Source organism: Aureobasidium pullulans, assembly GCF_000721785.1.
Source record: "Aureobasidium pullulans EXF-150 unplaced genomic scaffold scaffold_28, whole genome shotgun sequence".
NCBI lineage: Eukaryota > Fungi > Ascomycota > Dothideomycetes > Dothideales > Saccotheciaceae > Aureobasidium > Aureobasidium pullulans.
The window spans coordinates 272,821-300,587 of NW_021941048.1; the positions used below are offsets into that span (position 1 = coordinate 272,821).

General features: G+C 50.1%; 10 protein-coding genes across 10 annotated transcripts; 4 read left to right on the forward strand and 6 right to left on the reverse strand.

Moving 5' to 3' along the window:
• Positions 1-110: 110 nt before the first annotated feature.
• Positions 111-1,416, forward strand: M438DRAFT_359231 (uncharacterized protein; the record flags this gene model as incomplete). The annotated part of the gene is made up of 2 exons (XM_029907320.1): positions 111-720; positions 842-1,416. The coding sequence occupies 2 exons, from the start codon at positions 111-113 to the stop codon at positions 1,414-1,416; spliced, it is 1,185 nt and encodes a 394-aa protein (XP_029756232.1).
• A 2,745-nt stretch (positions 1,417-4,161) lies between these two features.
• On the reverse strand, positions 4,162-4,488 carry M438DRAFT_339348 (uncharacterized protein; the record flags this gene model as incomplete). The annotated part of the gene is made up of 2 exons (XM_029904208.1): positions 4,162-4,330; positions 4,382-4,488. 2 exons carry the CDS (start codon positions 4,486-4,488, stop codon positions 4,162-4,164), a joined length of 276 nt encoding a protein of 91 aa, XP_029756233.1.
• An 803-nt stretch (positions 4,489-5,291) lies between these two features.
• M438DRAFT_282719 (uncharacterized protein) lies at positions 5,292-5,513 on the reverse strand (the record flags this gene model as incomplete). Its single annotated transcript, XM_029901319.1, has 2 exons — positions 5,292-5,425; positions 5,492-5,513. The coding sequence occupies 2 exons, from the start codon at positions 5,511-5,513 to the stop codon at positions 5,292-5,294; spliced, it is 156 nt and encodes a 51-aa protein (XP_029756234.1).
• A 1,596-nt stretch (positions 5,514-7,109) lies between these two features.
• Positions 7,110-9,648, reverse strand: M438DRAFT_282671 (uncharacterized protein; the record flags this gene model as incomplete). The annotated part of the gene is made up of 5 exons (XM_029901315.1): positions 7,110-7,830; positions 7,878-9,318; positions 9,368-9,397; positions 9,451-9,512; positions 9,563-9,648. 5 exons carry the CDS (start codon positions 9,646-9,648, stop codon positions 7,110-7,112), a joined length of 2,340 nt encoding a protein of 779 aa, XP_029756235.1.
• Positions 9,649-10,079: 431 nt separating this feature from the next.
• Positions 10,080-11,763, forward strand: M438DRAFT_400236 (mandelate racemase/muconate lactonizing enzyme family protein). The gene is made up of 2 exons (XM_029909458.1): positions 10,080-10,590; positions 10,646-11,763. The coding sequence occupies exons 1-2, from the start codon at positions 10,281-10,283 to the stop codon at positions 11,617-11,619; spliced, it is 1,284 nt and encodes a 427-aa protein (XP_029756236.1). The 5' UTR covers positions 10,080-10,280; the 3' UTR covers positions 11,620-11,763.
• A 261-nt stretch (positions 11,764-12,024) lies between these two features.
• On the forward strand, positions 12,025-13,208 carry M438DRAFT_339351 (nucleotide-diphospho-sugar transferase; the record flags this gene model as incomplete). The annotated part of the gene is made up of 3 exons (XM_029904209.1): positions 12,025-12,558; positions 12,619-13,119; positions 13,176-13,208. The coding sequence occupies 3 exons, from the start codon at positions 12,025-12,027 to the stop codon at positions 13,206-13,208; spliced, it is 1,068 nt and encodes a 355-aa protein (XP_029756237.1).
• Positions 13,209-13,510: 302 nt separating this feature from the next.
• On the forward strand, positions 13,511-15,794 carry M438DRAFT_121534 (uncharacterized protein). The gene is made up of 2 exons (XM_029898749.1): positions 13,511-15,497; positions 15,639-15,794. Exons 1-2 carry the CDS (start codon positions 13,812-13,814, stop codon positions 15,684-15,686), a joined length of 1,734 nt encoding a protein of 577 aa, XP_029756238.1. The 5' UTR covers positions 13,511-13,811; the 3' UTR covers positions 15,687-15,794.
• Positions 15,795-17,224: 1,430 nt separating this feature from the next.
• M438DRAFT_339353 (uncharacterized protein) lies at positions 17,225-18,340 on the reverse strand (the record flags this gene model as incomplete). The annotated part of the gene is made up of 2 exons (XM_029904210.1): positions 17,225-17,350; positions 17,978-18,340. The coding sequence occupies 2 exons, from the start codon at positions 18,338-18,340 to the stop codon at positions 17,225-17,227; spliced, it is 489 nt and encodes a 162-aa protein (XP_029756239.1).
• Positions 18,341-18,766: 426 nt separating this feature from the next.
• On the reverse strand, positions 18,767-19,663 carry M438DRAFT_349296 (uncharacterized protein). The gene has a single exon (XM_029906363.1). It carries the CDS (start codon positions 19,528-19,530, stop codon positions 19,195-19,197), a length of 336 nt encoding a protein of 111 aa, XP_029756240.1. The 5' UTR covers positions 19,531-19,663; the 3' UTR covers positions 18,767-19,194.
• A 2,572-nt stretch (positions 19,664-22,235) lies between these two features.
• On the reverse strand, positions 22,236-24,260 carry M438DRAFT_359239 (uncharacterized protein; the record flags this gene model as incomplete). Its single annotated transcript, XM_029907321.1, has 3 exons — positions 22,236-22,283; positions 22,339-23,511; positions 23,562-24,260. 3 exons carry the CDS (start codon positions 24,258-24,260, stop codon positions 22,236-22,238), a joined length of 1,920 nt encoding a protein of 639 aa, XP_029756241.1.
• Positions 24,261-27,767: the final 3,507 nt, after the last annotated feature.

The following is a 27,767-nucleotide window of genomic DNA, read 5'->3' on the forward strand; positions in this document are numbered from 1 at the left end:
ATCAGTGGCTCAGGAGGGGAGAAAAGCCATGTCGCGTGGGAGTATCGCTGTTCTGATTGAATTTCTTTCCTTCTTTGTATAACGCAGGCACCCGTCCTTGTTGGGGAATCATGCCGCAATCCCAGCCGCCGTCGCAAGAAGGCCAGGCACCGACACAACCGCGGCAGGGAAACCTCAACTTCATCACTTTTGGCGAACCACAGCAGTCACCATCCACTCGTGCCATCAGATCTCACGCAGCCAAGGAGGGATGGAAGTCGAGGAAGAAGTCGAAAAGTATCGCCGCGGCCGCACAAACTCCCCTGCCTCGTGCCACCACGGAAAATGCTCCGGCGGCTCTGCTTGCACCACCGCGGCGTAGGAATATACCTGCTGTGCCATCATGGCCGACCGACGGTAACATAACCAGAGCTGTGCCGTCTCTACCTCAGTCGACTTCTTTCTCTTCTCACTCAACCAACTCATCACGTTCGACGCCATCAACCAGTTATTCTCCAGACGCTTTAATGGATGACCCTGACCTTCAAAATCCTCGAGTCGTCGAATATGATGAGGAAGAAGACATGAATTCTCACGCGTTGGCTGCTGCCACAAGCCTGATGTTGTCAGAATCTCAGTCTGCACGCATGTTCAAGCCTCACCAACTAGGCTCAACTCACGATCCCTTTCAACAATTTCCAGTCCGCTGGGAGGAGTCGTTCGGACCATTAGTACAGTTCTGTAAGTGAGATCTTCTTCCTCTGGTCTGCTTAGACTCGAAATGCACATGTGCCAACATTTGCAACTCATTGCACATGTTCGTCGCTCTGTCTTGCTCTATACTGATTCTTAACGTCTTCAGACCGCACTCGCATCGGAGAGGTCTGGATGGGCATGATCGCCGTCGATTGGGGTCAGCAAGGCAATACTGAGTTTGTCGACTTTCCTCTCCAAGTCTCGATCGCCCAACGAGAACCTGCCATGTTTTACGCCGTCCTGTCCAACACCAGTGTTATGGCACCGCCTTCCAATGCGATATCCATGCGTCAGCAGCCATTCATGTCCCAATGGCTACGACATAAAGCTGTTGAGGCTCTCAGAAAAGCCATCACTGACCCGACTCGCGCCTACACGGACTCTGTCATCATGACGGTGATATACGTTTACTTCAATGAGGCTCTAAGAAGCGAACGAGACATTGCTGTCAATGTACACGCGCCTGCACTCAAGAGGATGGTGGCTGCAAGAGGAGGTCTCAAAGTCATCGCTTCGAACGGCAAAGATGGACTGATCCTCTCCCGATATCTTACCTGGTGTGATCGCATCATTTCCAACACACTGGGCACGCCACTGCTCTTTGGAGACTACGTTGAGGACCTGACCGTTGGTAGAACCCAGTGGAACGGCATGTGGTCCAAGGTTCAGACCATAATGTGAAGGAGGTACGCATCACAAGTCCACGACATGCTCGCCAAGTACAAGTCATCCTCTCTTCCTCGACCGAGACAAGCTGCACTAGCACGAAGTCTATCACGGGCGAGCAACAGAAATACACACATCCTTCAAGTTCTCTCGGTGTGCGACGTTTTTCGGCTTCGATCATTCGGACTTTCGGGACGAAAGCCTCCAAAACAACAGCCTCGAGACACGACTTTTGAACGCTCCGACCAATCGTCTGTATCGAGCACCACTACCGCCTTAGCGCCCAATTCACCTAGCGGACATACCGCAACGCAAGTTTGAGTCTTGCACCCCGGTGTTCTATACCAACGCCTCGGCGAAGAAGACTGCCGACATTTATCGGCACTTATCAGCTTCAATAGCCTGCGAACATAAAACTAATCGTACTGTGTACGTCGCTACACACAACATCGCATCCGATCGTCAGCTATACCTTCCTCTCCCCCAAAACAAAGACACGCCCACAATTATGATCAACGACAGCATAAGAACCAGCATCCTCACATACACCACCAGTATAGAAACAACCAGCAAGACACACTCAGCTTCCACAAGAATTTTGCCATCAGAGCACAAAAGAGATTATATACATCAAGAGCTTGGCTTTGGAGAAACTTTGCATTACTTATTTCTATAGCACGTACATATTTGCATCTCTTGTCTTCTCTGACTGCTCCTATTTTGCCGCTGCTAATGTCCTTGCCTTACCGCATCTACATTTTGTAGTGTTGCTTCGCATCAGTTCGGTACAGCTTCTTCTGCGCATCTATCAAGAACAATTAACATCTTGATCCCTAACTCAGCATGTCGAAGCAGAGTCTTAAAAAGACCAAACACATTCCCTTCGAGCTTTTGAAACAGGAGTTAAGGAGACGTAGACTTCTTCTTACGTCCCGGGTCTCGCCGTATTCAGACGCTTTGTCGTCAGGGATCTTATACCATTCGTCGAAAACTAACGCAAGATTTGGGCATGCAGTCACACAGAGTATCTTAGCAGCGAGATAATCCTAACACATGATCTTTAAGCACTGATCTGCTTAGTAAGCAGCCAGCGCTTTAAGAGGTCCTGTTCCCCCTCTATGCTCCTCTTCTCCTTCATCTCACTCCTGTGAAGTGTCTTGTTCACCAACCTCAGCTTTGTCCGTTTTTGGTTTCGATCATGGCTGATGTGCTTTTTAGGATTAGGTAGCAACGGTACTTCTCCATTATCGGCGATCTCATTCAGGACTCATTATCAGGTGCATTATTTATTCATCTTATCTTAATGTAGCTGACATACTCTCAGGTCTCAATTGCTTTTTTCCGGAAAGGTGAGTCATCTCTTTTGTCGCGTCATTTCGTATGTCGTCTGTTTCATGCGGAAAGATGCTTAAGCACAATTTCTCGTATGTCATCTGCTGTTTCGGAAAGATGCCTTCGGGTCAATCATCTCGTATGTCGTTTGTTGTTCGAAGATGTCTTCGGGCCAGCTTTTTCGTATGTCGTCTGTTGTTGAAAGATGCTTTGGCACAGAATGTCCTCTCAACTCCTACTCAGAAAGATGCCTTCGGGTCAGACTGTTTCGTACGTCATATCCCCATTTCCAAAAAGATGCCTTAGCACACCTGTCTGCTCCCTCTTACTCTCCCATACCAGTTTCCACCGGCCAGTCAAGATTTTGCATCTTTAACATTACCGTCTTATGTGCTTCGGCACACTCAAGACCTTAGCTAGAGGCCTTCACATTGTCTTGCAAACACAAGCTATGTGGACGTTTTCGATACTATGCTTGAGAGCTCGATTGTCCCGATTACCCCGAAGCACATTCTCTTAACCGAGGTGGTAGTACGGCAGATTAGATGATTTCCAGCGATTCGGCGCTCCCTGCAACGACGGAACTACAAATTACCTACTAAAGGCCTTTCTCTGTCGCTTTCTCTTTTGTCTGCTTTCTTTTCTTTTGATAACCGTTTTTGTCTCATCTTCAATTTCTTCCACTGAATTCACTTTTTGTTTTCCTCTCTCTCTCTCTCTCGTTTCCCATCGATCCTGTTTTTTTTTTTATATTTCTTTTCCTTTCTGAAACATGTACAGTATCCTGCAGAGGGACAGTACAAAATAATCCTCATCAAGGTGTTTGAAAAAAAACACATACAAAAGAACAGCCTGACTCGTCGCTCACATCGCCGTTACAGTACTGGGGTCAAGGCAGCCCAGGACCATTCGCGATCGTGTTGCACAAGCATGAAGTACAAAGCATTACTTACACGAGTCTTTTTTTTTTTTTTCGTTGGTATACTCTACTTTGCAGTGGGGGTGCTGAAGAAGGGAAATAGCGTGGTGATTGATTTGGGGGTTGTGGGGGATGGGTGGTCGGAGTGTTTTAGACTAGTACCTTCTTTAGATAACGCTGGAGAGCTAAAAGGGGTCTTGCATTTCGATGGGTATGAGGAGTAGAGGATACAAGAGCGGAGGACGAGCGGAAGATGAGTGGGAGATCTGAAATTCTATTCGAACATATCTCATAGAGAAATGTATAGTACTGGTAGTGCAACTGACAGCCTACAACAGACATCGAAGACAAAGGGAGTACGTAGATCCTGGCGACAAGATCGCTCCTTCCTCCAAAGTCTACAGAAAAAACTGCCAGAACCATCAACTTCCCACCAATGCAGCCATCTGGACCCCTCTGACCCTACTCCATTCCAAACACCCAATCACCCCCCTCTAAGATCTCCCCACTCAAAGGCAGATACATTCCCATATTCTCAGTTGGTGATGATAGCTCACCTGACAAGGCTCGTGGCAGTTCTTAGCATCCTGCTTGGTGAACCTGTGGTGAATGCTTGGGTCTTCATGCCAGTCGTCGTAGTCTTGTCTGGGCTGCAATGAAGGCTGGGAGTGTGCAGCGCTAAAGGAAACGTCAGATTCGAGTACAATCAAGTGTGGAGTAGCGACTTACGAAAGGGCTGGTTCGGGGATGTCGACGAGTTGTGAGTCAGTGGGGTGGAGAGCGGCGGCGGAGCTCATGGCGGCGAGGCCGAGGAGGAAGAAGAAGATGGATTTCATGATGATGAGAGTTGTGTGTGATGGAGTGTAGGAAGAGAAGAGGAAACAGAGAGACATCGTGCAGCCCTTTTGTGGTCCGCAAAGGAGTCTGGGTGTTCCTCTGGCCACATGGAAACAAACTCAAGTGGTCGCAAGTGACATCAGATTCGACGTGGGGAGAGACATGGAGCGCTTCAAAGAGCATAGATGACCGCTGGAGTCTTGTTCGTATCTATATGAGTTGAGGGTATGGAAAGCTGTACTGTTGCCCGTGAATAAATTGATGCATAATCAGGAAAAATCAGTTGATGTCTGCGTTGCTGCCGACAAATGGTATCGGGACGAGAGTTTGGATGGAGATCGAATTGTTTGGATCCCAAGAAAGATATTGAGGTGGTTCAAGGGAGCTAGACGTGCTCGCTAATGAGAATGAAGGCCGTGATGTTGAGGATGCTGAAACTAAGGAGAGAGGACAACTGAACCGCGGTTGACCCAGCGGAATGGTGGGTGAGTATCGAAACTGCCGAGGTTCAACACCTCAAGGTTATGTTATGCAAGCGATTAGATAGGTGGGGTGATATGTGTTGCACATCTCAGGAGGTCGTGTCGTCGTGTGTCATTGATGCATAGTTCGAGGCAAAGTTCATAAACCCCGCATTGCAACCAGGGAGTGCATGCATATGCAGGTCTCATGTACTTCAAGTATAGGCTGTGCGGGCCGGTGTGCTTGTTCGCAACTGCTACTGGAACTTGAAGTGGCCTCCAAGTCCTGGTGGGTTGCTACCAGACTTGTAGCATCGGGCATTATGCTGTAGTGCAGTTTGTCATGTATTGGTATGCGACGGGCATTTGTATCCGACGAAGACGATTCGTTCGGTGATGCCGTGACTACGGGAGCCATATGCCGCGCATGGGTCGAGCGAGTGACGATGATAGATGCATCGACATACTGCATAGCCTGAACTGCAAGTTAGTCACCTCGTTGACAGCCGTGACCATCGATGATCGAGCCCTCCTCACTCACGTTCGACGACCTGTATACACATTTCGCAGTAGGAGGTCGGCTGGCGCAATAGACGGATTGTGTGAGGCGTGTTCCTGGGTTTGAAGCTTGTAATGGCTTCGAGTCTGGTTGCTGTCCCCAGGATGTTGTTGGGGTCTGTATGATGGTATATATTCTGTATGCTATTGCTCCTGACAGGCGACCAGAACGTGTTGGATAGACGTGCACGGAGTTCGATATCTGACATACGTATGTTGGATGCTGAGCGAGCATCTTAGTACGATAAGGCAGCACAGCGAGGTACTTTAGTAATCTGTTTGCGAAGACCGACAAGCGGAAAGGCGTAGGCCGGGATATGTGCCGACACAAACGGTAGCGAAGACAGTGCGGTGAGTAGATTGGATAACAAACATTTCTGTACTCATCTTTATTTTTCCCTGACGTTTTCGGTCATTCGACCTCTGACCCAAAACAGAAAATGCTGGCAGCAAACATAAGAGGTAGAGTCAATCCCTTGCGCGTTGGTTGCTCCTTCTTGGTACCTGTCACAGGGTCTTTCGGCCGGCGCGGCCGCATCTGCGTTGGCCCGGCCTATTGCTTTAGCGACGAGCAAAGGCTTTCCAAGCTGTCTTCGCAGAGACTGTACTTTGCTTGAAAATCACCGGAATGGACGGATCCTAGATCATATGTAGTCACATGGTCTAGCCATACGCTTGGCAACTGATAGACCTGCTGCAGGTCCTCGATGCTTTTCAAGGTTGCCATGTGGGTGAGATCCGTAGTTCTGGCCAGTGCCTTGCACATATTGCTATTAGCCGAAGCGCCTCCTCAAATTATGATGATGACATAGATGGCGCAGCTTGATTTGTACAGTCAGCAGTGATAAAGTCGATTTGTGTTCTCGCAATCATATTTCGGCTTACGGCCTACGTGTGATTTGCGAGCACATCGAACAGTTAGTGGGGCGGCATATCGTACACACGCAGGTTGCCTGAACGCCTGATCGCAATAGTGGAAACTCGGACAGGGTTCAGGTGTTGAGAAGGCCACTAAACTACAAGCGCAGCCTTGGGAGACGACTCGTCCAATCAAGCGTTTCAGAGAACGAACCACTAAGTACCGATTTGTTTCAACAGAACAATACACACACGCATGTCAGGAAGTCGGCGATACTTTGCGGCGAGCAGTTGTGCGGCAACATATCCATCGCAAGCTCATGCATACGGCAACTCAAGGCAAGACCTGCTGAATGACCACATCGTAAAAAACACCAAGGGATCAAGTATAGCCGCAAGGGCTTAATTTGACTTCATAGCATCCTTCCGATCGTCAGACATGATGTGTGCTAGACGCTCTGCATCTGCATCTGCTTGCATACACACGGTCGCGGTTGAAGAAACAGCCACCATGTTGTGCAGAGCTCGTTCCGCCTGATTGTGAGGATTCATGATTTGTGAAATTCGATATTATCGGGGTTCTGCCAAGTCGCCGAGGTACATGTACAAAGGACAACGCTCCGGTGCCTGCCGATTACGGTCATCTAGTGCCGACTACAATCCACTGTCTACTGCTGGCTTTACTCATCCACCGATGGAGAAACGAGGATCGCAATCGACGAGTAGTAATTCTGACGTTACGTCTAAGTACCAGGATTTCGGACGAACCAGTCAGAAGTTGGATCAAGCATGAAGTTGGTGATGTTGAACTCGCTATTCGTTCCCAGGTCCGGAGTTTGGAAATCTCCGCCGCTCCCGGCCGCCGTGATTGATGTGTCGTTGGGAACAGGAAGACGAGGCATGTTGAAGAAGTCGAAGACGTCTAGATATTCCAAATCTTGTGGAGCTGGTGTACGTGCGGGGGTGATTGCATGCTGCTTTCCACCACCGTATTGCTGTCGTGGTTGCCTGGAAATCAAAAAGTCTAGATCGTAGGCGCACCGTCTCATATCCGCGAGAATTCTTACGGTCGATGGTGTGACTCTTTCGCCATTTGCGCCGACAGGGATGCGTTCAGACTCACTATACTCATCGAGTACACGCTGGAGCAAGGTGGCATATCTTTCCGCCACGTTCCAGTAACGACCCATATCCCTCAATGTTTCGACAAGAGGATATATAGCTGGATTGACCTGGTGATCGATTGTCGAGCCATGAACGAGCAGCAAGCGAGCAGCGACCCATATCGAAAAGGCAAAATGTGGTCCAAGGTTGGTGATCATATTGTTGTTTCTGACGTAAGTGCAGAGAGAACAAATATCTTCGACAGCGGTGTGACATCTCTGGCTAGCACTGAATGACGGTGTGAAAATCGGCGACCTTGTGGTTGGATATGCAGCAGAAGAATGTAAGCGGATTACGGCACTTCGAAATGTTAGTGGTGGATCAATTTGCGGAAAAAGCCGACTTACGTGTGATAAGTGATGTGCAGCATAATCCATACGCAATTGACAATCTTGCTGCTGCCGTTGGGGTTGAATAAGCGCGCCATGTTCCCGTATTCACCAGGAAGTGTGAACTTCCAACTGTTGAGAGCACTGTCGAGTTCGCGGTATTCACGCTGCCACTGCTCAACGTCCGACAGATCGCCAATGTCGACCGGTTTCTTCAAAAAGCGGTGTATTCTTGACAAGATACCCACAATTTCAATATAGTAGCTGAAAGATCCAAGATTCTCTGGTTTGTTCATGCTGTAATCAGTCCTCTCCGACGTGTGGAACCATCGGGTTTCGACTGGTTGATTTCTCGCGAAAAGATCATCCCTGCATGGCAGCTTGCGATCAATCTCCTTATCGTCGAGCGCGAATTCGAAAGCTGTGGCTATTGTTGCGTAGCGGTCAAGGAGATACACCATCCAGAAAAGACGCCGGCGACTCTCGTCTTCAATCCAATCGTTTGACTCTGGAAGAACCATTGCGCGGAGAGTGTAGATCGAAGGATATAGAGGAGATACAGACGTTGAAGTAGTCTCGACTGCTAGACCTAGTTGCACGACACTACGTGCGATCAGAGCAAGAAGATTCCAACCAGGCGGGCCATTCGAGCATCCGACAATATCCAGTGCTAGGATGACCAAAGCTTGTAACGCTTTGACGGAGCTGTTTTCGAGTCCGTAAAGCAATACTTTCTGCTTTGAGTTCGAGTAGTATCGCTCTCGAGCTTGTTCTGTCAAACGAACGTCGTTCGAAAATCTCAGTGTTGTCGCAACAATGGCATGCAAGAGGATCCTATCGGCCTCTTCAAGACTGGAAGTTCCAAAAAGAGAATCTAGAGTGCTGCGCCTGTGCAAGATCGGGGCCCACGTGTTGACATGCTTGAAAAACAGATCGACAAGCGAATATAGAAGGTCGTATGGTGGAAGTTCCGCATCTTGGCTAGTGGCCATCTGATTGGGGATCTGCATCTGGGGGTTTGTCAGGTTGCCACTTTGACCTGAGCCTGGTATATTCAGGCTAGGAGATTCAAGAGGCGGATTGGTCGGAGCATAAGGTGCTTCAGAATGGGACTCAAGCCTGGGATGTGGCGTACCATGTTGTGGTTGCTGCTGCTGCTGCGCATCTTGCAATTGCTGAGAATATTTTTCACCTTGTTGTCCAGATTGAGCGATATTCAAAGAATGCACACCAAATCCTGTGTTGGTGATAGCAGAAGCCGGAGAAGTGACAGAGGGGTAAGAAGCGGGTCGCTGCATATAGAGGGCAGCCTCCGAGCGAGATCCTTGGTCGACTGATTGTGCAGTAGAAAGAGCAGAGGGTGATTGGTGGTTGATCTGCTGGGAAGTCAATCCGGGGATGACCGAAGTAAAGTGCTGCAGGAGCTGTTGCTGTGCTTGTAGCACGTTCTCCAACTTGTCTGCAAGATGTCAACGTTATGGAAATACAGCTGCTTTGGCGCGAATTACCAAGTCGAGCTTCCAGCTCTCTACCGTAACCTTTAAAAATTTAGATGACATTCGACATAATGTTCTTAGACTCAGGTACTGACCAGCACGCAGCCCAGGCTTCTTGCGCTCCTTGTACTCGCACACTTGGCTGTTCCGGACACACCTGATCCACCTTAGCACACATACACGTCTTTACAGGTAAAAGTCACCGACCAGCCGCATGATGGCTTGCCACGGTCACAGCGAACTTTGCGAATTTTGCAAAGCTCGCATGAAACACCTTCAGAATCGTCAGACATTCAATAGATTCAGAATGGGGAAAGTTCACATGATAAAACAGGGCAAGATTGGTGGGAATAGGAAGAAGAGTGGTGTTAGGTTCATAGAGCAGGACGCACTCAATGGTCGCGGTCTTTTCCTCTTCGGGCCCTCCTCCTCGCCCTCTTCGTCACTCCAGACTTCGTCATGGCCATTTTCCCTGTCCTCGGCAGGTTCGTCGGTGTCAGGTCGGGCGTGTAGTTGGGCGAGGTTGGGCGAATTTGGTGACAAGGCCTCGTTGTTCGGGGTGATTTGAGCCGCCATGGTCTGAAGAGCAGAAGCCTCGGAGGGAAGGCGACCGAAGCCTTTTGTTTGTGGTGAAGGAGCCCCGCTTCTGCGTTTCGTCTTGGCACTACCCGCGAGCTTGTTCCTCTCCACGGGATATCATTGTCTGAGAAAGCCGATGCCGCGACATGTTTCCGCCGGTAGTACCACCTCTCGCAGAGGTAGGCTCACGAGAATGTGCGGAGGACACCATCACCTGCCGCGGCTGCCATATAACCATGCTTCCCCCTAGACCTCAGGCCAAGTCTTAGACTCTACCTTTCCTCCCCTCCCCTCCTACCCCTCACTGTTTCCATTCTCTCGAGATTGTTAGCTGTACACACTCACGATGGCTTCTGTCAACAGTTTCCCTACTATCAAGGCCGTCAAGACCTTCGTCATTCAAGGCGTTGGTTCTGGCGGCGACTACCACAATGTCAAGGGTGGCCATTGGCTGATCGACTCCAAGATCGCGACTCCCATGTCTGGATACGACAAGTACCGCAAGTCACGAACCGACTTTGGTATCAACGTACTTGGATCTTTCTGTGTCGAGATTGAGTCCACCGACGGCAAGAAGGGGTTTGCTACCGGCTTCGGTGGCCCACCGGCATGCTGGCTCGTTGCTGAGCACTTCAACAGATTCCTGATTGGCGCTGGTAAGTTGCTACGACTTCTTGAGTGTTGAAAGCGTAAACTGACACGTATCCTCAGACCCTCGTGACACCAACCTCCTCTTCGATCAGATGTACCGCGCCTCGATGTTCTACGGACGCAAGGGTCTGCCACTTGCTGTCATTTCCGTCATTGACTTGGCCGTCTGGGATTTGCTAGGAAAGATCAGGAACGAACCCGTCTACAAGATGATTGGAGGCGCAACAAGAGACAGACTCAACTTCTACTGCACTGGCCCTGCACCGTCTGCAGCAAAGAGAATGGGCTTCTTTGGCGGCAAGGTCGCTCTTCCATACAGCGCTGCCGAGGGGTTCGAGGGCATGAGAAAGAACATCGAGTACTTGACTGAGATGCGTGAGAGTGTCGGTCCCGACTTCCCGCTGATGGTCGATTGCTGGATGAGTCTGACAGTGCCCTACACCATCGAGCTCGCCGAGAAGTGCAAGCATCTCAACATCAACTGGTGGGAAGAGACCCTTTCTCCTGACGACTTTGATGGTCACGCTCTTCTGAAGCGTGCTCACCCCACAATCAAGTTCACCACTGGAGAGCACGAATATACTAGATATGGTTTCCGCAAGCTTATTGAGGGTCGTCATGTTGACATTCTCCAGCCCGATGTCATGTGGCTCGGTGGCTTGACAGAGTTGCTCAAGGTTTCGGCTCAAGCAGCTGCATATGATATTCCAGTCGTTCCTCACGCCAGTGGTCCTTACAGCTACCACTTTGTCGTCTCTCAAACAAATTCGCCTTTCCAAGAGTACCTTGCCAACTCTCCCGATGGTCAATCAGTTCTTCCGGTATTCGGCAACCTCTTCATTAACGAGCCCATCCCTGAGAAGGGCTACCTTGACGTCTCTGTCTTGGATAAGCCTGGATTCGGTCTGGAGATCAACCCATCTGCTCCCTTGATTGATGCCACCAACATCCTCAACCCTGCTCCCTCAAAATCATTGGCAGACCCCACGATCCCCGATGGAGTTCAGAACGAGAAGACGAACGGCAGTGCCTAAGTTCTAACGACCAATGCAAAATTTAAACGACTGAAGGTGTTACCTGCTGGGGAACATGGTTTGGAGCATTTAATACACGGCATCACGCATACAATAGTTAGCCCTACGCATATTACAATATATTTCTCAAAATCCTGTACTCCCACAATCTCACAATAACAGCATGGAACGTCTCTATAATGTTCATATCGAAGCCTAAGGACTGTCTGCCGTACAACAGCGCAGAAAGATGGAGAAGATCTGGTCACCCACCAGCATCCGATCTTTACCCAGTTGGGTAGCCAAGACACTCTCCGAAGTAGCCGAAGCCCTCCTGCAGATGCTTCTTTGAACAGTCCAGAAGATGATTGCTTTTTCAATTTCAACATCCATCGCTGTCCGCATTATCTGGTTTCAGTATTTGTGATGAGCTTCGAAGCCAACACGCACGCATTGAAGAGAACGCTCCGCTCAAGGTCGTTCTGGCAGTGGATATCTCTCGCCGCAGGCTTATATCTCCTGATTCGACTATTGAGACCTCCGCCGCCAAAACCTGTCCGCCATACTTTCGAGCCTTTACATGTTACTCCGGTTTCTGAGGAATCTGATGATGGCATTGACTGGACACGCTATGCATATGTTCAATATGTCACCGACAAGGAGTATCTCTGCAATAGCCTGATGATGTTTGAGTCTTTGCATCGACTTGGAAGCAAGGCAGATCGCGTCTTGCTCTATCCACAGGATTGGGAACTATATCCCAAGCCAAAGACATGGGAAAGCATGTTCCTGCGCCAGGCGCAGGATGATTACAAGGTTCATATTATACCAGTCAGGCCTCAGCATACCGGGATCGGAGACAGTACTACATGGGCAGATAGCTTCACCAAGTTGCTGGCATTCAAACAGACACAGTACGATCGAGTATTGAGTTTGGATTCGGACGCCACGATCTTAAAGGTAAGTTGTGTTCCCACCATTTTCACGCCAGGGTCTGTCTGATTGTCCTACCTATCACAGCCTCTCGATGAGCTTTTCTTCTTGCCTGATCATCCGGTGGCGGCGCCTCATGCATACTGGTTACCTGATCCCGACACAATTTCGTCGGCAGTCTTGCTGATCAAGCCATCCATGGACGAGTTCAAACGTGTAATGAAGAGCATGTACAGCCGCTCGTCTTCAGACGAATTTTACGACATGGAAGTAATCAATGACCTTTACGCCGGCGATGCAATGATCCTGCCAAACGAACATTGGGTGGTGTCTGGCGAATTTCGCCGAAAGTCACATCACGGATACCTGGATGAGGGCGAAACCTGGGATCCTCAAAGAGTGTTGAACGAGACGAAACTCGTCCACTTCTCAGATTGGCCCCGTCCAAAGCCGTGGTTCCCTGCATCGGAAGAAATTCTCCTCAAGACGATGCCAGCCTGTGACACTATGCCGGGTTCAGCACACAAGGACTGTCGCAACCGAGACGCTTGGAATTGGCTGTACAGCGACTTCCAAGAGCGACGAGAGGTACGTGCCAGATTCTTCTGACTTGTGTATAAGAATTTTCTCTAACAGTTCAGCAGAGGGTCTGTGGGGTCGCCTTCACATTATATTAAATTAAAATGACCTGCGGGACAAGAAATAGGCGTGGACCGCATGCATATAGATCGAGAGAACCAAGGTAGCACAGCATGGCATCTTGCTTCGACCCAAATTGTGCCAACTTCCAAGCGACTTTTGCAGGATTCGCATCTTGGTTTGACACATGCGGAGGCCCGGCGTCAATCAGTTGAGCGCATGTGCGTACGCGTGTGAACCAAGTTTCAGTTTTGCGGATCGATGATCCCGGCGGGATCGCTGTGCGCGGGCAAACAAGGGATATCAGGGCCATATGACGCTTAGAGATTTCCTGGTTGCGCGGCGCCTAGCTAACAAGAAATATTGATGGTCTTGACTCCACTCGACTGACCGTTTTGCAGCCTCCAAAGTGTGGGAGACGGCTGGTAGAGACGCGTTTGAGCCCCAGATACGTCATAAAATGGACGTGCACTATCACGATCAAGATTGGAGAGCCGGACTTGGAAGCCTTTTGTAGAGGGCGGCCGCCGCATGCTTCTCTGGACTTTTCGATATCGAATAGAGCAGTCTTGCTTCCTGTCGCTTTCTGCTTTCCTTGCCGCCTTCGTTTGTTTGTTGGGTATTCTACATTCGCATACATCATGGCTATCAATTCGCTACTACTATCGGCCTCGTGCTTCACTATCGCACATGCCGCCATCTCCCTAACACCGGCCGCCAACGCGCCTGCAGCTTCTGGCATTTCACAAGTTCTCAGTCCTTCCTATGCTGGCCTCGGTATCGAGCCTTCCAACTTGTTTTCATTCACTGGCAAAGACACTCCTAATCAACTTTCCATCAATCTCCTCCAACATCTCACAAACTATTCCGGCGCACCTCCGCATCTCAGACTTGGCGGCAACACTGGCGACCACATGGTATGGGATGCATCCTACGATGCATTCAACCTTGGCAAGAACCCCAATCAAGAGGAGACTGGGCCCACTCCTGCAGACGGTTCGGTTTTCGGACCTGGCTACCTAGAGGCTCTCGAGCGTTTCCCCAAGGGCATGCCCATCACTTTCCAGCTGAACATGGCCTACGATGAAGGCGATTACCTCGACCGCATTGACGAAGCTGCTGCTGCCGTTGTCGACGGTCTCAACAACACTTCGCTCTACTCGTTTGAGATTGGCAACGAGCCCGATTTGTATTTGCAAGGCTGGCAATTGCAGAGAAACGGCACTTGGAACGGTCAAATCTACACGCAGCAGTGGTTGGCAAGAGCTGAGTCGGTATGCAACAACGTCCTGAAGCCGCGAGGAATGGACTGCAACTTCTTCGAGGCTGCCCAGACGGCCTCGACCATCTCGACCACTTTCACCCTGAAGGACATGGTCGACGCCGGTATCTCCGAAGACCACAACGGCACTACCTATCTCTCTTCATGGAACCAGCACGATTACTTCTACTTTGTCGGAGTCTCGACTTACGACATCACTCTCAACATCATGATGGACTTTGACAGAACCGAAAGTCAGTTCCAGTACTGGACTACAGAGATCGAATACGCTCACTCGACCGGCATTCCTTACAACCTCCGTGAGATGGCCAACGTCGGTCCCATTGGACTGAAGGATGTCAGCAACACTTTCGGAGCTGCTCTGTGGTTCCTCAACTTCTACTGCTACGGTGCAACTCTCAACATCTCGTCCGTTGAGATGCACATGACCGACAACTCGTACTCCTCGCCTTGGCAGCCCATCTTCATCAATGGAGAGGCCGCCAATGTCCGTCCCAGCTACTATGCCATGGCAGCCATGGCTCAGCTCATTGGTTCGGGCAACGGTACTACCAGACTTGCTCCCCTGGCCACCGAGAATTCCTATGTCCGTGCCTACGCTGGATATGCCAATGACGATTTATCCTCATTGGTCATCATCAACGCTCAGCAGGTCAACACCTCTGCTACCGACAAGGGCAGCATCGACTTCCAGATCTCGCTCCCCGACTACAGCGGCCAGACCCTATTCCTCTCATACCTCAGTGCTGGAGGTGCTGATGCTGTCAGCAACGTGACCTGGAACGGTCTCAGCTTCGAAGGTGACAGCATTGGCTCTGTCAGCACCGCCCAGGACCAAAGCGGTCAGACTGTCGCCCTCGATAACAATGGTGCTGCAACAATCACCGTTCGCGACTCTGAGGCAGTCATCGCACACCTCGGTGCTCGTCTGGGTTCTCTTCCCGTCACTGTCTCGAACTCTACATCTTCCGGTTCTGGCAGCTCCGGCTCCGGTTCAAGCTCGAGCAAAACATCCAGCGCCAGCACTAGCGGCGCAGCATCCACAGTGAGTACATCCGCCACCGCATCCTCCACCACTGGAGGCGTTCAAGCTGCCGCAGCATCGGGCAGCAGTAGCGTCGCTAGTGCCAGTGCCAGCGCAAGTGGGACCGCGCAATCGTCGAGCCAAATGCTGACCACCGACAAGACCCTCCTGGCTCTCCTTGTGGCCCTTGTGTGTATCTTCACATCCTAGGATATTCCCACCTCCTACAACGACTATTCACCATCAAACCGGATAGCACCACCTTAATGTCTTTTTTCTCTTTTTCACTTCTCTTCTTCTGTACATGATAAACGCTTTGCGTTAGCGGATACCTTTTTCCACTTTTTCGAAGCATCGATTTCCGTTTCGTGTTTTGCATTACATGAATGAGGCGTTTTTATTTTCCGACTGGCATTGGATTGGGTCATGACTTACCTCTTTTATCTCCTTTTTCCCCTTTTTTCTGTTTTAATTAGACCCAGCTATTACACATTAGACGGGGCCACGAGGCATTACGAATCTTGCAATTGTTCTTTCTATATCATTCTGTCTCGTGTCGTTCACGTCTATGTGTGTGTCTCGTGTTGGTATCTGTTGGTTGCTTCTGAGTTTTGAGAATGCCGAGATCACTGGGAAATTGTCTGGGACGTCGTCTGGGTTCTCGATCACAGCGCACATAGTCCTTCCCTGAATCCGGTCATTCGAACGCTTTCATATCTTCTTACAAGACTTTAGCGATAACAGAGTGGCTTAGACACGACAATCTTTGTCACAAAAAGCGTATCGGAGATAACTGGGCACGACTATCGTAGGTCTACCTACCAATCCTTGTCTTTGAAGAACGAATCCAAATGATTTGTCTTGTCTTTCCTCCGTATCCTCTCTTGACTTGAAGCTGGAACTGCCACACAGTTAACTGCTAGAACCAGATTCTTGTCTAAACACAGCTTGTTGAGGAGTTTATCCTAGTAAACATGTATGTTGCGAAAGAATGACAGACTGGAGATCACAGGTGCTTTAAACGCTTTCAGTCCTCTGGATTATTCTCCCAGCTGGACTCCTGGAGTGCCTTGATCTGATTCATCATGACATCCGGTGGTGAATTGTACAGGGTACGCATACGATAAAGTTGCACGTCGTGTAGAATCAGGGCTCGAAGTCTTAACGTGTTGCCTGCAATTGCATGGCGCAACCATTAAGACTCTATGCGGCAATTCTTGATCCAGAGGAAGGTTGGTGACCTTATATCTGAGGAACAACCATGCAGCAAATATGGCGGAACAGTCTCTGAGCTTCTGGAGCACGTTAGTTGAATCATAAGGTAGTGTTTGGAGATGGAAAATGACAGTCTTCTGTTATGGATTGGAAGCTAGAGCTCATTGTTGTGCCTCAAGGTAAGATTCTTGGCTTTTCATGTTTGTGCATGCGGCTGAGCTAGTGGAAAAGTGTTCTGAAGGAAAGGGTGAGAGAAACTTTGCGGTCGTGCCTGACTAGTGCATGTACCTGCCTTCTGAACAATGATGATAAACCCGCAAACCCCATCCCAAGTACAAACAACTCCCAACCAGCGTCAATACAGATCTGGTAAACTCATAGTCAATCAACTATGAGTAATGATCCAAAGAAGATCCTTCAATTCCTTCTAAGTTCTAGTCCGACTTTAGAGAAAGGGGACGGGTGCAACAGCAAAGCATTAACTTAGTTCAATATTGGCAGAGGCATCATCACAAGGCCTGAGCTTGTATCTCTCACGTACCAGTAGAGTCAGGAGTAGCAGCCAGACTGAAATCGGCAGCCTCAATGAAGTCGCGCATCCTTTCTGAACCGCCACCTTCGTGCATCTCGAACACTTCCATAAAGATAATCCTGGAAGACTGGTCATCATGCAGCATGTTGAATCGGACGTGTTGAAGGCCCGAGAGATCAAGAAGAGCCGCCTGGAGTTCAGAGAACCTGCCGTTAACCTCGATCATTCTGATGTTCTCCAATACCACGCTTCTCAACGTCGTACTGCTGTAGCGAACAAACGATTTGAGCCACGAGAAGTCCACGCAGCAATTGCGTATGTCCAGTTCAGCAATATGGCAGTGATAAAAATGAACTCATACAAGTGCCAGTAGACCCGTGTAGTGGTCCATGGCGAGTGGTGCAAGGCACTCGAACCGGCGGTCTGCTCTGGTGTATTTGACTGTCATGGTCATGACGGTCTCGTCGACGTTGCCATGCAAACGGAGTAGAATATCGAGTCGACCGGGTCCTTTAGAATGCAGAAGTTCGTTGAAGAGCTAGGCAGATAGGCTGACAATATACGGGTCATATAGTGCACTGCCTCTTTCCGATTCATACATGTCGAACTCCAACATCGAACAGGGAGCATCCATATCGAACTCTAACCTGTCAATTGCACTGTTTAAGCTGTTCATAACTAAATCACACATCGCATGAATTATGCGAACCAACATTCTCATCCTTAGGTAATTAGAAACACCGTCCGAACGGACAGTCAGAGTCGTCTTGTTCTCAACACCAACTTTGGCTTGCAGTATGTCCCGAATCGATTTCACGTAAGCAACCATATCGACGCAACCAATTCCAATGTATTCATCCATTGTCAGCTTCTGGGTGGAAGAAGCCAGGGTAAGGTCCTGGAACATGTAGCGAAGTATGCGAAGACCTTCAAGTGTGGCCGGACACATGCGATTGGCGTAGTAAACACGGAGAAAGTGGTCGTCAACACCTTGAGTGAAGATCTGGCTGATGAGGCGTAGACCGAAAAGTTCATGATCCTCGGAGCATGCTGCAAGATGATTGGCGATATGAAGGTAGACCTCATTGGGTAGGTGTGGTGCTCTAAGTTCAGCCATGGTGGTGGACAGTTGGACTTGTCGGATTGCAGAGAAGACGAGTGCTGAAGGAATCCAAGCACTTAAGAGCTGTAACCTGCTCTCATATAGAATAAGTCAGACCAACCATCAAGACCTGTTCTTTGATGTATTGATATCTTGCTTGTCGTGGTTGGCAATGCCTGAAAACGAGAAGAGCTTGTTGACGTTGAAGTTACCGGACTCTGGGCCAGTATATTGGCCTCACAAGTTTGTCCAACGATTGCTGGTCTCCAGCAGACGGCCATACCACACAGAGACTTTGTCAGTAACATCAGCTGTATTGCACCGTGCCGTGCCATAGGGTATAATACATAGCTCAAAGCATGACATGCGTGTAAAAGATGCGATTTGCGGAGAAAGAAATATGTTACTTTGAGATTTGTTGACAAGAATGAGATGAAAAGAACCCACAGAATAACTCCTAGCTTACAAAATGCTATATGCTGACACCACATGACTCCCTTGATCCACATTGCCCATGCCTGATACTGGCTACCGAACAGGTCTGATGGGCTGCCAGAGTCTCGCTCGAGAAGGTCTACCACTGCGCAGTGTAGCATGCAGATGACCGGAAAAGACGAACCGACCTATGACGAGGTACGTTGCCAATCGTGACAACAATGTGTCGGGGTTCGGTGGCACTTCCGAAGAAGGACGTGTAATTGTTGTGTAAATGCTGCGTCAAAGTTCCGCATTTCCGGAAGCGGCGTTGCTATGTTCTTAGAGTGGAAGAAGCTTGCAGATACTTGTTGATGAATTCGTGTTCGTTGTTCGTCGTGTTTGATTCGTAATGATGAAAAAGAGATTCGTGTCCGACGAAGAGTCAGGCTTGCTCATCCTGAATGTCTCGACGCCGTTTCTTCGACGATGTCATCGTATTTTGGCGGTGCGGGCGCGGCTGCAGTGGGTTGTGCAGTCGAACCATTTCTTGAGTGGTGCTGTTGCATCTCCGGTGCGTGATCAGTAACGCCGTCACCATAGAGGGTCCTGCCGTCCATTGATCCTTGGTATGATCCTTGATTGGAGAGTTGTCGGACGCGGTTTGCGTTTTGCTCCTTCAAAATATCGAAATTCTCTTCGTACTCTTGCTCGCGTTCCTTCTTCGCTCTCTGCTTGGCTCTGAGCTTGGAAGTCGTTAGGCCTAGACAGCTGAGGAGAATAGCGGCCATATTGGGACCAGAAAAGCCGATTGCAGCTGAAATGTTGTCGGTGGTTTGATTAAAGTCGAATGAGTTCTTGGTGTGGAGAGTCGATCGATTGTGGTGCGGTATGGGAAGAGAAGTCACGAAGAGGGTGATGAAGATCTGACCAAATATATACGAAATGGACAAAGACACCAATTTGATTTTAACATCCGGTGAAAAGGAAGAAGAGTGCCTTATATGTCGATCAAAAAATTGTTTTGGGCTATCGCACGTACCGGCTTCTACAAATGTGGCAAGGCCGTCACCACCGAGCAAAGTGGTCATCGTAAAAGATGTCGACCTGCAGCATCATGCGCAAACCATGAGCCTCATGTGTGGAGCTCATGACCCGGGGGGTTGCGGAGATAGAGATCGGGCCTTGCAGATCACAAAGGTCTTGACGGCATTTGAGTTTAGGAAGCCAGAAAGGACGTTCCAATCGACACAAACGTCTTCCGGACCATCCAAATCAGGGAGTCTGTCCTGCATCTCCCGCACCGTCGATTGTCGGACCAGAAGTGAACGGTCCTAGAAATCGGCCGACGCCTATGCTGATGACAGGACGAGAGCAAGATTTGCTGGAAAGCTGCATACTCAGGGATAATTCAGGCGTAATTGTCATGACAATATATGCACTGCATACCGGCCGCGCGTCGGAACGAAATGGATGTCCAAGAACAGGTCCATGCGGAATCAAAGTCCGTTTCAGCATCGCAGCGGGATCCTCTCGACCTGCATAAGATCCAACATCACTGACGATGTTACTTGCGGTGATCGAGGTCCCTTTCCCTGACTTCATGATTTGGAGAAATCCAGCCTATGAGGTGTTGCGAGGCAGCGAAAAGGCTCAGGGTTGACAGTTCTCTCGACTCGCATCTCCTCGGCTTTAAAGGAAGCCAAGGCACCTGGAATTTTCAAGCTTAAACCTCTTTGCACTCAAGCCAAAACCGCGCCCGTTGTGCTGACGATGATCAAAATATCTTCTGACTTTTAGTGTGCTGCGGCCGCGAATAAAAGTATCATGACAAACGGAGCCGTCCATGACGTGGGATTGCAAAACGGGTGACCCCAGAGGAACAGGCCGCCCCCAGCTGGAGCACCCACTTCAATTCACCTGCGCCATGGAAAACACAATGGAACATGTGAAGAACAAGCATTTTGTGTTTCTTGTCCTTGGAAATCCTTCCCGCTGCGGACCGATCGTGACAATTGGAAAATGTGTGGCTTTGCACTTGCAGGAAAGGATGAACAGCGTGCTGCTCAACCGATGATTTCGCTCGCTCCGAGCAATTCAACTTGCACCTCCGTTGCTGCAGCAGACAAGACAACAAGCATGGTTTGTATCACCTTCTTGCACCTTGTCGACATGGATCAACAGTCCCAGTGACTTGGGTCACCGCTGTTTCCCGCACCTCAGATCCCAATCCATTTCGTTGGGCCTGTGTTGCCGTTCACAGAGCCTCAATTCACACCCGAGTATTTGCAGCCACAGAGGCTGCAGGAAATGGACAAGGGTCAGGAATCAGGATAGTGAACAGGGTGGCCAAGGAACAGGCACGTTTTTGGTAATGGCATGCCACGCAGCACCAGCTCTAGCAGAAATCAGCTGTGTTACCCTAAACAGGCAGCTTCAAACAGATTTTCTCGTTGTGTGACTTGAATTCCAGCTCCTCTCCTACGCCAGGTTGTATTCAGCTGTCGGAGATCCTTGCTTCGATCCTCCACAATTGTAGTAGTTTCATCTTCCGCGGATGATGACTTGTTGAATTGAGAACGAGAGACAAGATGAAAAGTGACTTCGGTACCTACATAACCAGATACAACCTTCTTTTTTCGTACAGGCTTGCGTGTATCGGAAGCTGAGATGGTACAGGCAAGGGGATCCTTGTATTCTAGTAAGCACGCAGATGCAATTTACACTCGATGCTGGTGACCATGCTTCGCATCATTATCAAGCTCGGAGTGTTTCCTTGACCGGTGTCAGCATTTTCAGGTCCATGGTTCGTAGAGCTGTCAACCAAGTTTCCAAAGACGCAGCTGTTCATATGCTGTGCTTGTCGCATATGCAGAGCTGGTCAACATGTTCATGCTCATGATTTGGAATCAAACTGTCACAAAGAATGCTGGAACAGACACGCAAGGGAAGGCAAGTTGCCGGTAGCACTGGTAAGGGCAATTGGGATTATGAACAGTTGAATCAGTAACTTTGAGACCGAACCAAGATGCGCCGTCCAGATAGTAAAGAAAACGAAACGAAGGCCACGAACAGTCCTCTCTGCTTTGCATACTCTCTTCTCTTTCGCTCAAATGTATCTTTCACAAAAACAAAGATCTTCCCTCCAAGGGTTCATCCGGGAGTGTAAAAACGAATGTACTCCGAAAACCGTCAAAACAACAACAACAACAACAATGAGTGCTTTCCCCGATCATGACAAAAAGAAAAGGTGAAAACAAGAAGCGACTGACTAAACGCTGCCAAGAAGTGGATGTAGGCAAAAAGACAAGAGGGACCTTCGTGGTGGGTGAAGAGATGAAGAATTTCCTGGAGAGAAACGCCGGCGAGCACCAAAGCATGCAACTGGCCAAATCCCCGATCGAACTCCCTAGTTACGCCATAATACAATGTGAAGAGTTCCCTTTATTCCTTTCGGTGTGACGCTGAGTATGCTGCATTCAAAGTCCGGTCATGATTAGAAAAAATGCGTGTGAGGCTTGGATAGCTCGTGCACCTCCATCTCCTGCAGATGTTGTTAGTATTGTAGAGTGGCAGTGGTTTGGATTGACAAAGCTTACCATTTTGAAAGTGTTGAGCTCCTCCTTGATCTGCTGGGCGAGCATTGGGGTCAGGCGATTGCATGTTGCAATGTCTCCACGGCGATCATAGTCAGAAGCTGACCAGGCATCATAAAATTGGATGCGAGGGCTGAAGCTGATGTTACGCGAACCTCCTTGAGGAGTGCTAGGCATGCTCTTAGCTGCCGAAACACCGAGGCGGTTGTTGAAGTAGTCGCTGGTGGTGGAGGACATGCTTCGCGAACCACGCTCATCTCGGGGTGTGTTGGGAATACTGGATACCGGACTGTGCGAGTCGGTAGAAAGAGTGCCATCGCGAGGGCGAAGATCTGGTGAAGCAATGGGTGAACCAGTTCCAGCGCGCTTTAATATACCCTTTTTGACTGCAGCCAGGACTTCTGCTCGTTCGGCGTCATTTCCTACAATGCTCTTGCGCATGGAGTCATTACGACCGTCCATGGACTTGCGTGCAGTCTCAATCGAGTTCTTCTCCAGCTTAGGGAATCCAGTCCCTCCAGCGGGTTGTTCGGCAGGGTGTGCGTTCACGTTGACTTTCTGTCTCTCGGCCTCGACCGTCACCATCGACACCTGAGCCATGCTGGGCTGGATGGGCCCATCGGCAGCAGGAACTCCAATGACAGACTTGGGCCTGAACAGACCCTTGATCGAGCGACCTCCCTTCTTCATACCCTTGCCCATCTTACGGAGCATCATGGATGCAGATGAAGCAGTTGAGGAAATGGACAAGTTGTCTGTAGAGCCAGTGAAGCCGCCTTGGCCGGTGTAAATGCTTGAGCCGATTCCGGCAGCTTCTTGTTGTCTGGCGATGGCAGCTTGCTCAGGATCCATCTCGTCGAGGGGGTTAATGGGTCCTTGAGGAGGCAAGTTCTCACTTGATCTTCGCATCTCTTGGGCAGCGCCAAACGAGAAGGCTCGTCTTAGACGTGACCTCATTCCTCTGTTCAGATCATTGGCCGAGAGATGAGCAAGTTGCTGAGCAGCCGGGCTTTGAGGTCGACCCGCAGCTACGCGCCTTGGTGTCTCTTCTTCCGGAGACTGGGGTGTGCCAGTAATGGGCGACTTTGAAAGAGGAGAGGGGTTAGTAGCACTGCCACGAATGGGGAGTTTTACGGGACTGCCAGCGGCAGCAGGAGAGATTCTGCCCGACTCGGCCTGGGATCGTTAGCTCTGGTACCGGTAGACGGAGTTGGAGAATAACTTACAGGAGGGGTGGAAGAGGGCGGTACTCGTCGACCAGTGCTATCTCCGCTGCTAGTCCGCGAATGGAACGAAACAGGTCGGATGGTGGCATTGCCTTGCGAAGAGGGGCGTTGGTTGCCGTCTTCAAGTTTGCTCATCTCCAAGCTGTTCAAGCTTCGTCGGCGATATCTCTTTGCCGACTCGGATGTGCTGGACTTTGTGACAGTAAGATCATCGCTCGAGGTGCGTATCAGCTGAGGAGCGGGAGGTGTCAGGAGATTGTCAGCTGATGACGCAGGCGAGGGACCCTTTTGTTGTAGCGAGTGGTTGGAATCGGCGCGCTGAGGTGTTCGGCGATATCTGTTGGGAGAAGATTTTGGCGTTGTTTCAAACGACGTCAATGAAAGGTCGGGAATGTTGGAGGAGAGGTTGATGAAAGCGTCCTTTCCAGGGCTCAGCGGCGGAGTCTTTGTAGTGAGATCAGCCGAAGAGGTGGTCGAGGTGGAGCCGGTGCTTTTGTGACCCTTTTGTTGGGCCTGGGGCACATTCGAAGGGGCTGAGATGGTGCGAGATTCTTGTCTCAGGTGAGGAGTAGCTTGGAAAGCATACGGCTGCACTGGAGTGGTCGAGGGCGAGCTGCGGTAGTTGCTCCTCGGGGTGGAGCCAACTCTCTGATGGTTGGCTTGGTATGCGTCCGAAGACGAAGGACGCGAGTGCAGCATGTTGATAGAGCTGATGGAGCTGGGCGGCGAGGGCAGAGGAGATAGTACTTCCGCCATGGGCTAACGCGACGCGAAAGGCGCTTGAATGGATAATGAGACGGTTGACAGTAGAGGCGAGTCAATTACGAAGTAATATTAGCGATTGGTAGTGTTTCGAGACTGGGGAGAAGGGAGTCAGCAAGGTCCAACTTGATAACAGGTAGCAGTGTCAAGTAACAGTGGGGTAGATGCGGTAGGGAGAGTGGTAGTGGAGCCAATTGATGTGTATGTGTGTCGTGTTGGCGGACGTTGTGTCCAACAGCCATGCGCTGTTTGGGTGCGGTGCCTTTGTTGTGCGAGTGCGAGCATGGATGATGCTGATGAGCGTCGGAGGACAAGCCATCCAGGACAGCTCGCAAGGCATGGCAGACAGGCAGGCACACAGACGGCATGTGACGAAAGGCGGTCAGAAGAAGCAGCGAGGTGCATACCTTGGGAATTGAGTTGGATTGGAATCGGTTGACGAGCCACACACAGGTCCGGCCGGGGGCGGACACGAATCCCTCAGACAATCATGGAGTAAAGTAGAAACAGGTCGGAGGTTGCGTTGGCCAAACGGTCAAGAGCGACGGCGACGGGGTGGAGTCGACGTGCGGTGAAGCGAGTCTGGAGCCGATGGTGTGCAGGGAAGGTGGTTGAGCGACGAGGTTGGCAGGCACGACGCAAGAAGAACGGCGGGCAATCAACCAAACAAGACGGGGCTCGCAGACAATCAATCAAGATGGCTTCGAAGCGCGGCAGCAATGTTTCAGCAACAAGAAAAGCAACAGCTAATGGGCGACAGAGGTCGAAGAGAAGAGAAAAGTTGAACTGATGCGTGTATGGACGCTGAACGGAGGAGGACAACGAGAGGAGGGACAGACACGGCCAGGGCAGATGGCGTGAGGCGCTAGTTACTGCGCTGAAGTGCACGGTCTTTCTACAAAACATACAGCCCGCAGTGGCCGCACTTATCGACGGCAAGCAACACAGACCACGGTCGTTTCGCGATGCCACTTAAAAAAGAATCCACCGGCGGCCACTGCAATCATCGTCATCCTGCCTCCAAATCTCCTTGCGACTCTTGATCTTCTTGCAAAACCTCCGTTGCTCCTGCCTCCGTCTTGCACTTGTGTATCGTTTTGTTGTTCCTGACAAGGCAGTTGCCCAGAGTATCCCCACCAATTGCTCCCCCGAGCTCTCCTCTTTCCTCAACCGCCGGGACGCGTCTCCAAGCTCTCTTCTAGCCGAATTTGTCTCATTAGAGAACCATATCTTGGCCCTTGCCAGAATTCCGATAAATCTCTCGTCCTCTACTTCTGCGACACGCACCATCAAAGTACAAAGTACCATTATTAAAATCAATCGCCCCCGTTCAGCTATAACAAGCCAATCTCTCGTTTCCCCATCTCCACCGCGACCATTTCCCAAACTGCCGCCGTCTATCCGTTGGCGCCTTTTCGCGCGAATCACCTTCATCTTATCATTCAAGTACGGCTCATGGATGCCTGGCTATCCGGCTTGGATTCGCCGTCATGCCGGCTGCTTGCATACCATTCCAGCTTGTTCTACTAACCTTTACCTGCCGAACGGTCTACCAGACAGAGCAATTGACTTTCATGTGTCGTTCTGTGGTTCTCGCGATACGTTCTGATACGAACACGATATATACGCTTGGCAAACCCTGCTCATCCTTCATCCATAGTCTTCCCTTGCTTGACAGGAGAGCCCCTCGTTGTATATCTCAGCCCTGCCGATATTGGTAATTGGTAGTCAACGACAACAGCATGCGAGTCAGAGAAGACGAAGGGTTCACAACAGTCTGCAGCATTCTGCAGCTTACCTGACACTGACTCACGCTGTCACAGAGTTAACGGAGAAGCTTCCACAAGCGGGACCATTCTCTCGGACTTGATCCACCCTCACGCATTCTTTTGAGTCGCGGTGAGTCTGGTTGTTTTCTGTCCCTCTGGCTCGCATGAGACGCGACACACGACGACTGCAATTGCGTTCCTCTTGTTTTACATCTCAGCTCGGCACTCCGGGTGTCTGAAACGCCGGCTTTGACTCCAAATCTCCGCACTGAGACCTTGGGGAATGGGTGGATCCAAGTACCACGTAGAAGATACACAGTCGACTCGGCTGAAATCGTGCGATCCCATTCGGTCCAGCCAGATCGACCTTCATGACGACGTCGACATTCTCTGGTCCTCTTCGTTTCGGCTGCCGAAAGGTTGAGGCAAAAGAGTCGAGGAAACAGCGACAGTGATATGCAAGCGGCGCAAGTAGTTCATTCGGCTACACGCGCATAGATTAACCTACATATAAGAAGTGCTAATGGGCAGGCGAGATGATACTATTGGACCAATAGCCAGACACCACTCTAGGGAGAAAAGGAGCCATAAATACGAATGGCTTTTTGGCTTTCTCCACACCAAGGTGCATTTTTAGATTGAATTGCGTAGGCGCTCTGTCCATCTCTCGTACAAGCCGACTCCCTCCTGCACTCTAGAGAATCGACTGTCCTGTTCTTCGTTAGAGGACGATGTCTAGAAATCACTTCTCTGTCGATCACAACATGGGGCAAGGACAGAAAAGGTTTTGCGACAGCCACAAAACGAGAACGGCAGAAGCAGTTGGTGAAACCAAAGATAAAGGCCAGCCCAGGCGTCATGGCTGGTTCCTATTTTGCAAGGGCCTTCTTGCTTTGCGGCTCGCTGTGTGAAGGAAAGCGTTCGAAGGCTGCGGCTGTCGGCAGTGAAACCGTCGATTGCCGATCGTGAGCAGTGAACGGTTTCTACTTTTATCATGCTTTCCATATTCCAACGATAGTGATAATAATGGTCTGTGTCTGGTTGGATACTCTTCAAGACTCGAACATCCGCTGCTTTCGAAGCCTTCACGACGTGCGAGATGTTCACGGACTGAATTGCGGCGAAGCTCGACCTGTCACCTTCGCAGCCGGGACTTGTCTTGCATTCCTTCAGGCTTCAAGCAAAGATAGGGAGGCGCGAGCGAAGGAACAGAAAGCAGTAAGAGAGCCTGCACGCGTGCATAAGACTCGGGAGGCGGAAAGCACAAGCGAAGTCGAAAAGAGGACTTCTCCTAAATGGCGTAAAGTACTCGAGTAGTTGCATGGATTTACATGGCATGCAGCTGCTTGGTCATCCAATCACTTTCGCTAACCTTTGTTTACATTCTGCCAGTTTCGTGTGTTGACCTGGAGGTTGACCCAAAACCCAAACGAACACTGCCCTCGTATCAACTCACCAGACACATGCAATGATTCGCATTTTACAGTCTGGGATTGTTTCTTGTTCTTGATACTTCCGGCTATACAACACAACGCACCTCGGGAGCATACCTTCATTATGCGGGCATCGCGCATGTTTCCTAATCACATGAACCATGACCCTTGGTAAAATGGTCCGATGGCTGTGGAAAGTCAAGACCCTGCACACATGCAACTACTGAACAGTGCATTGCACA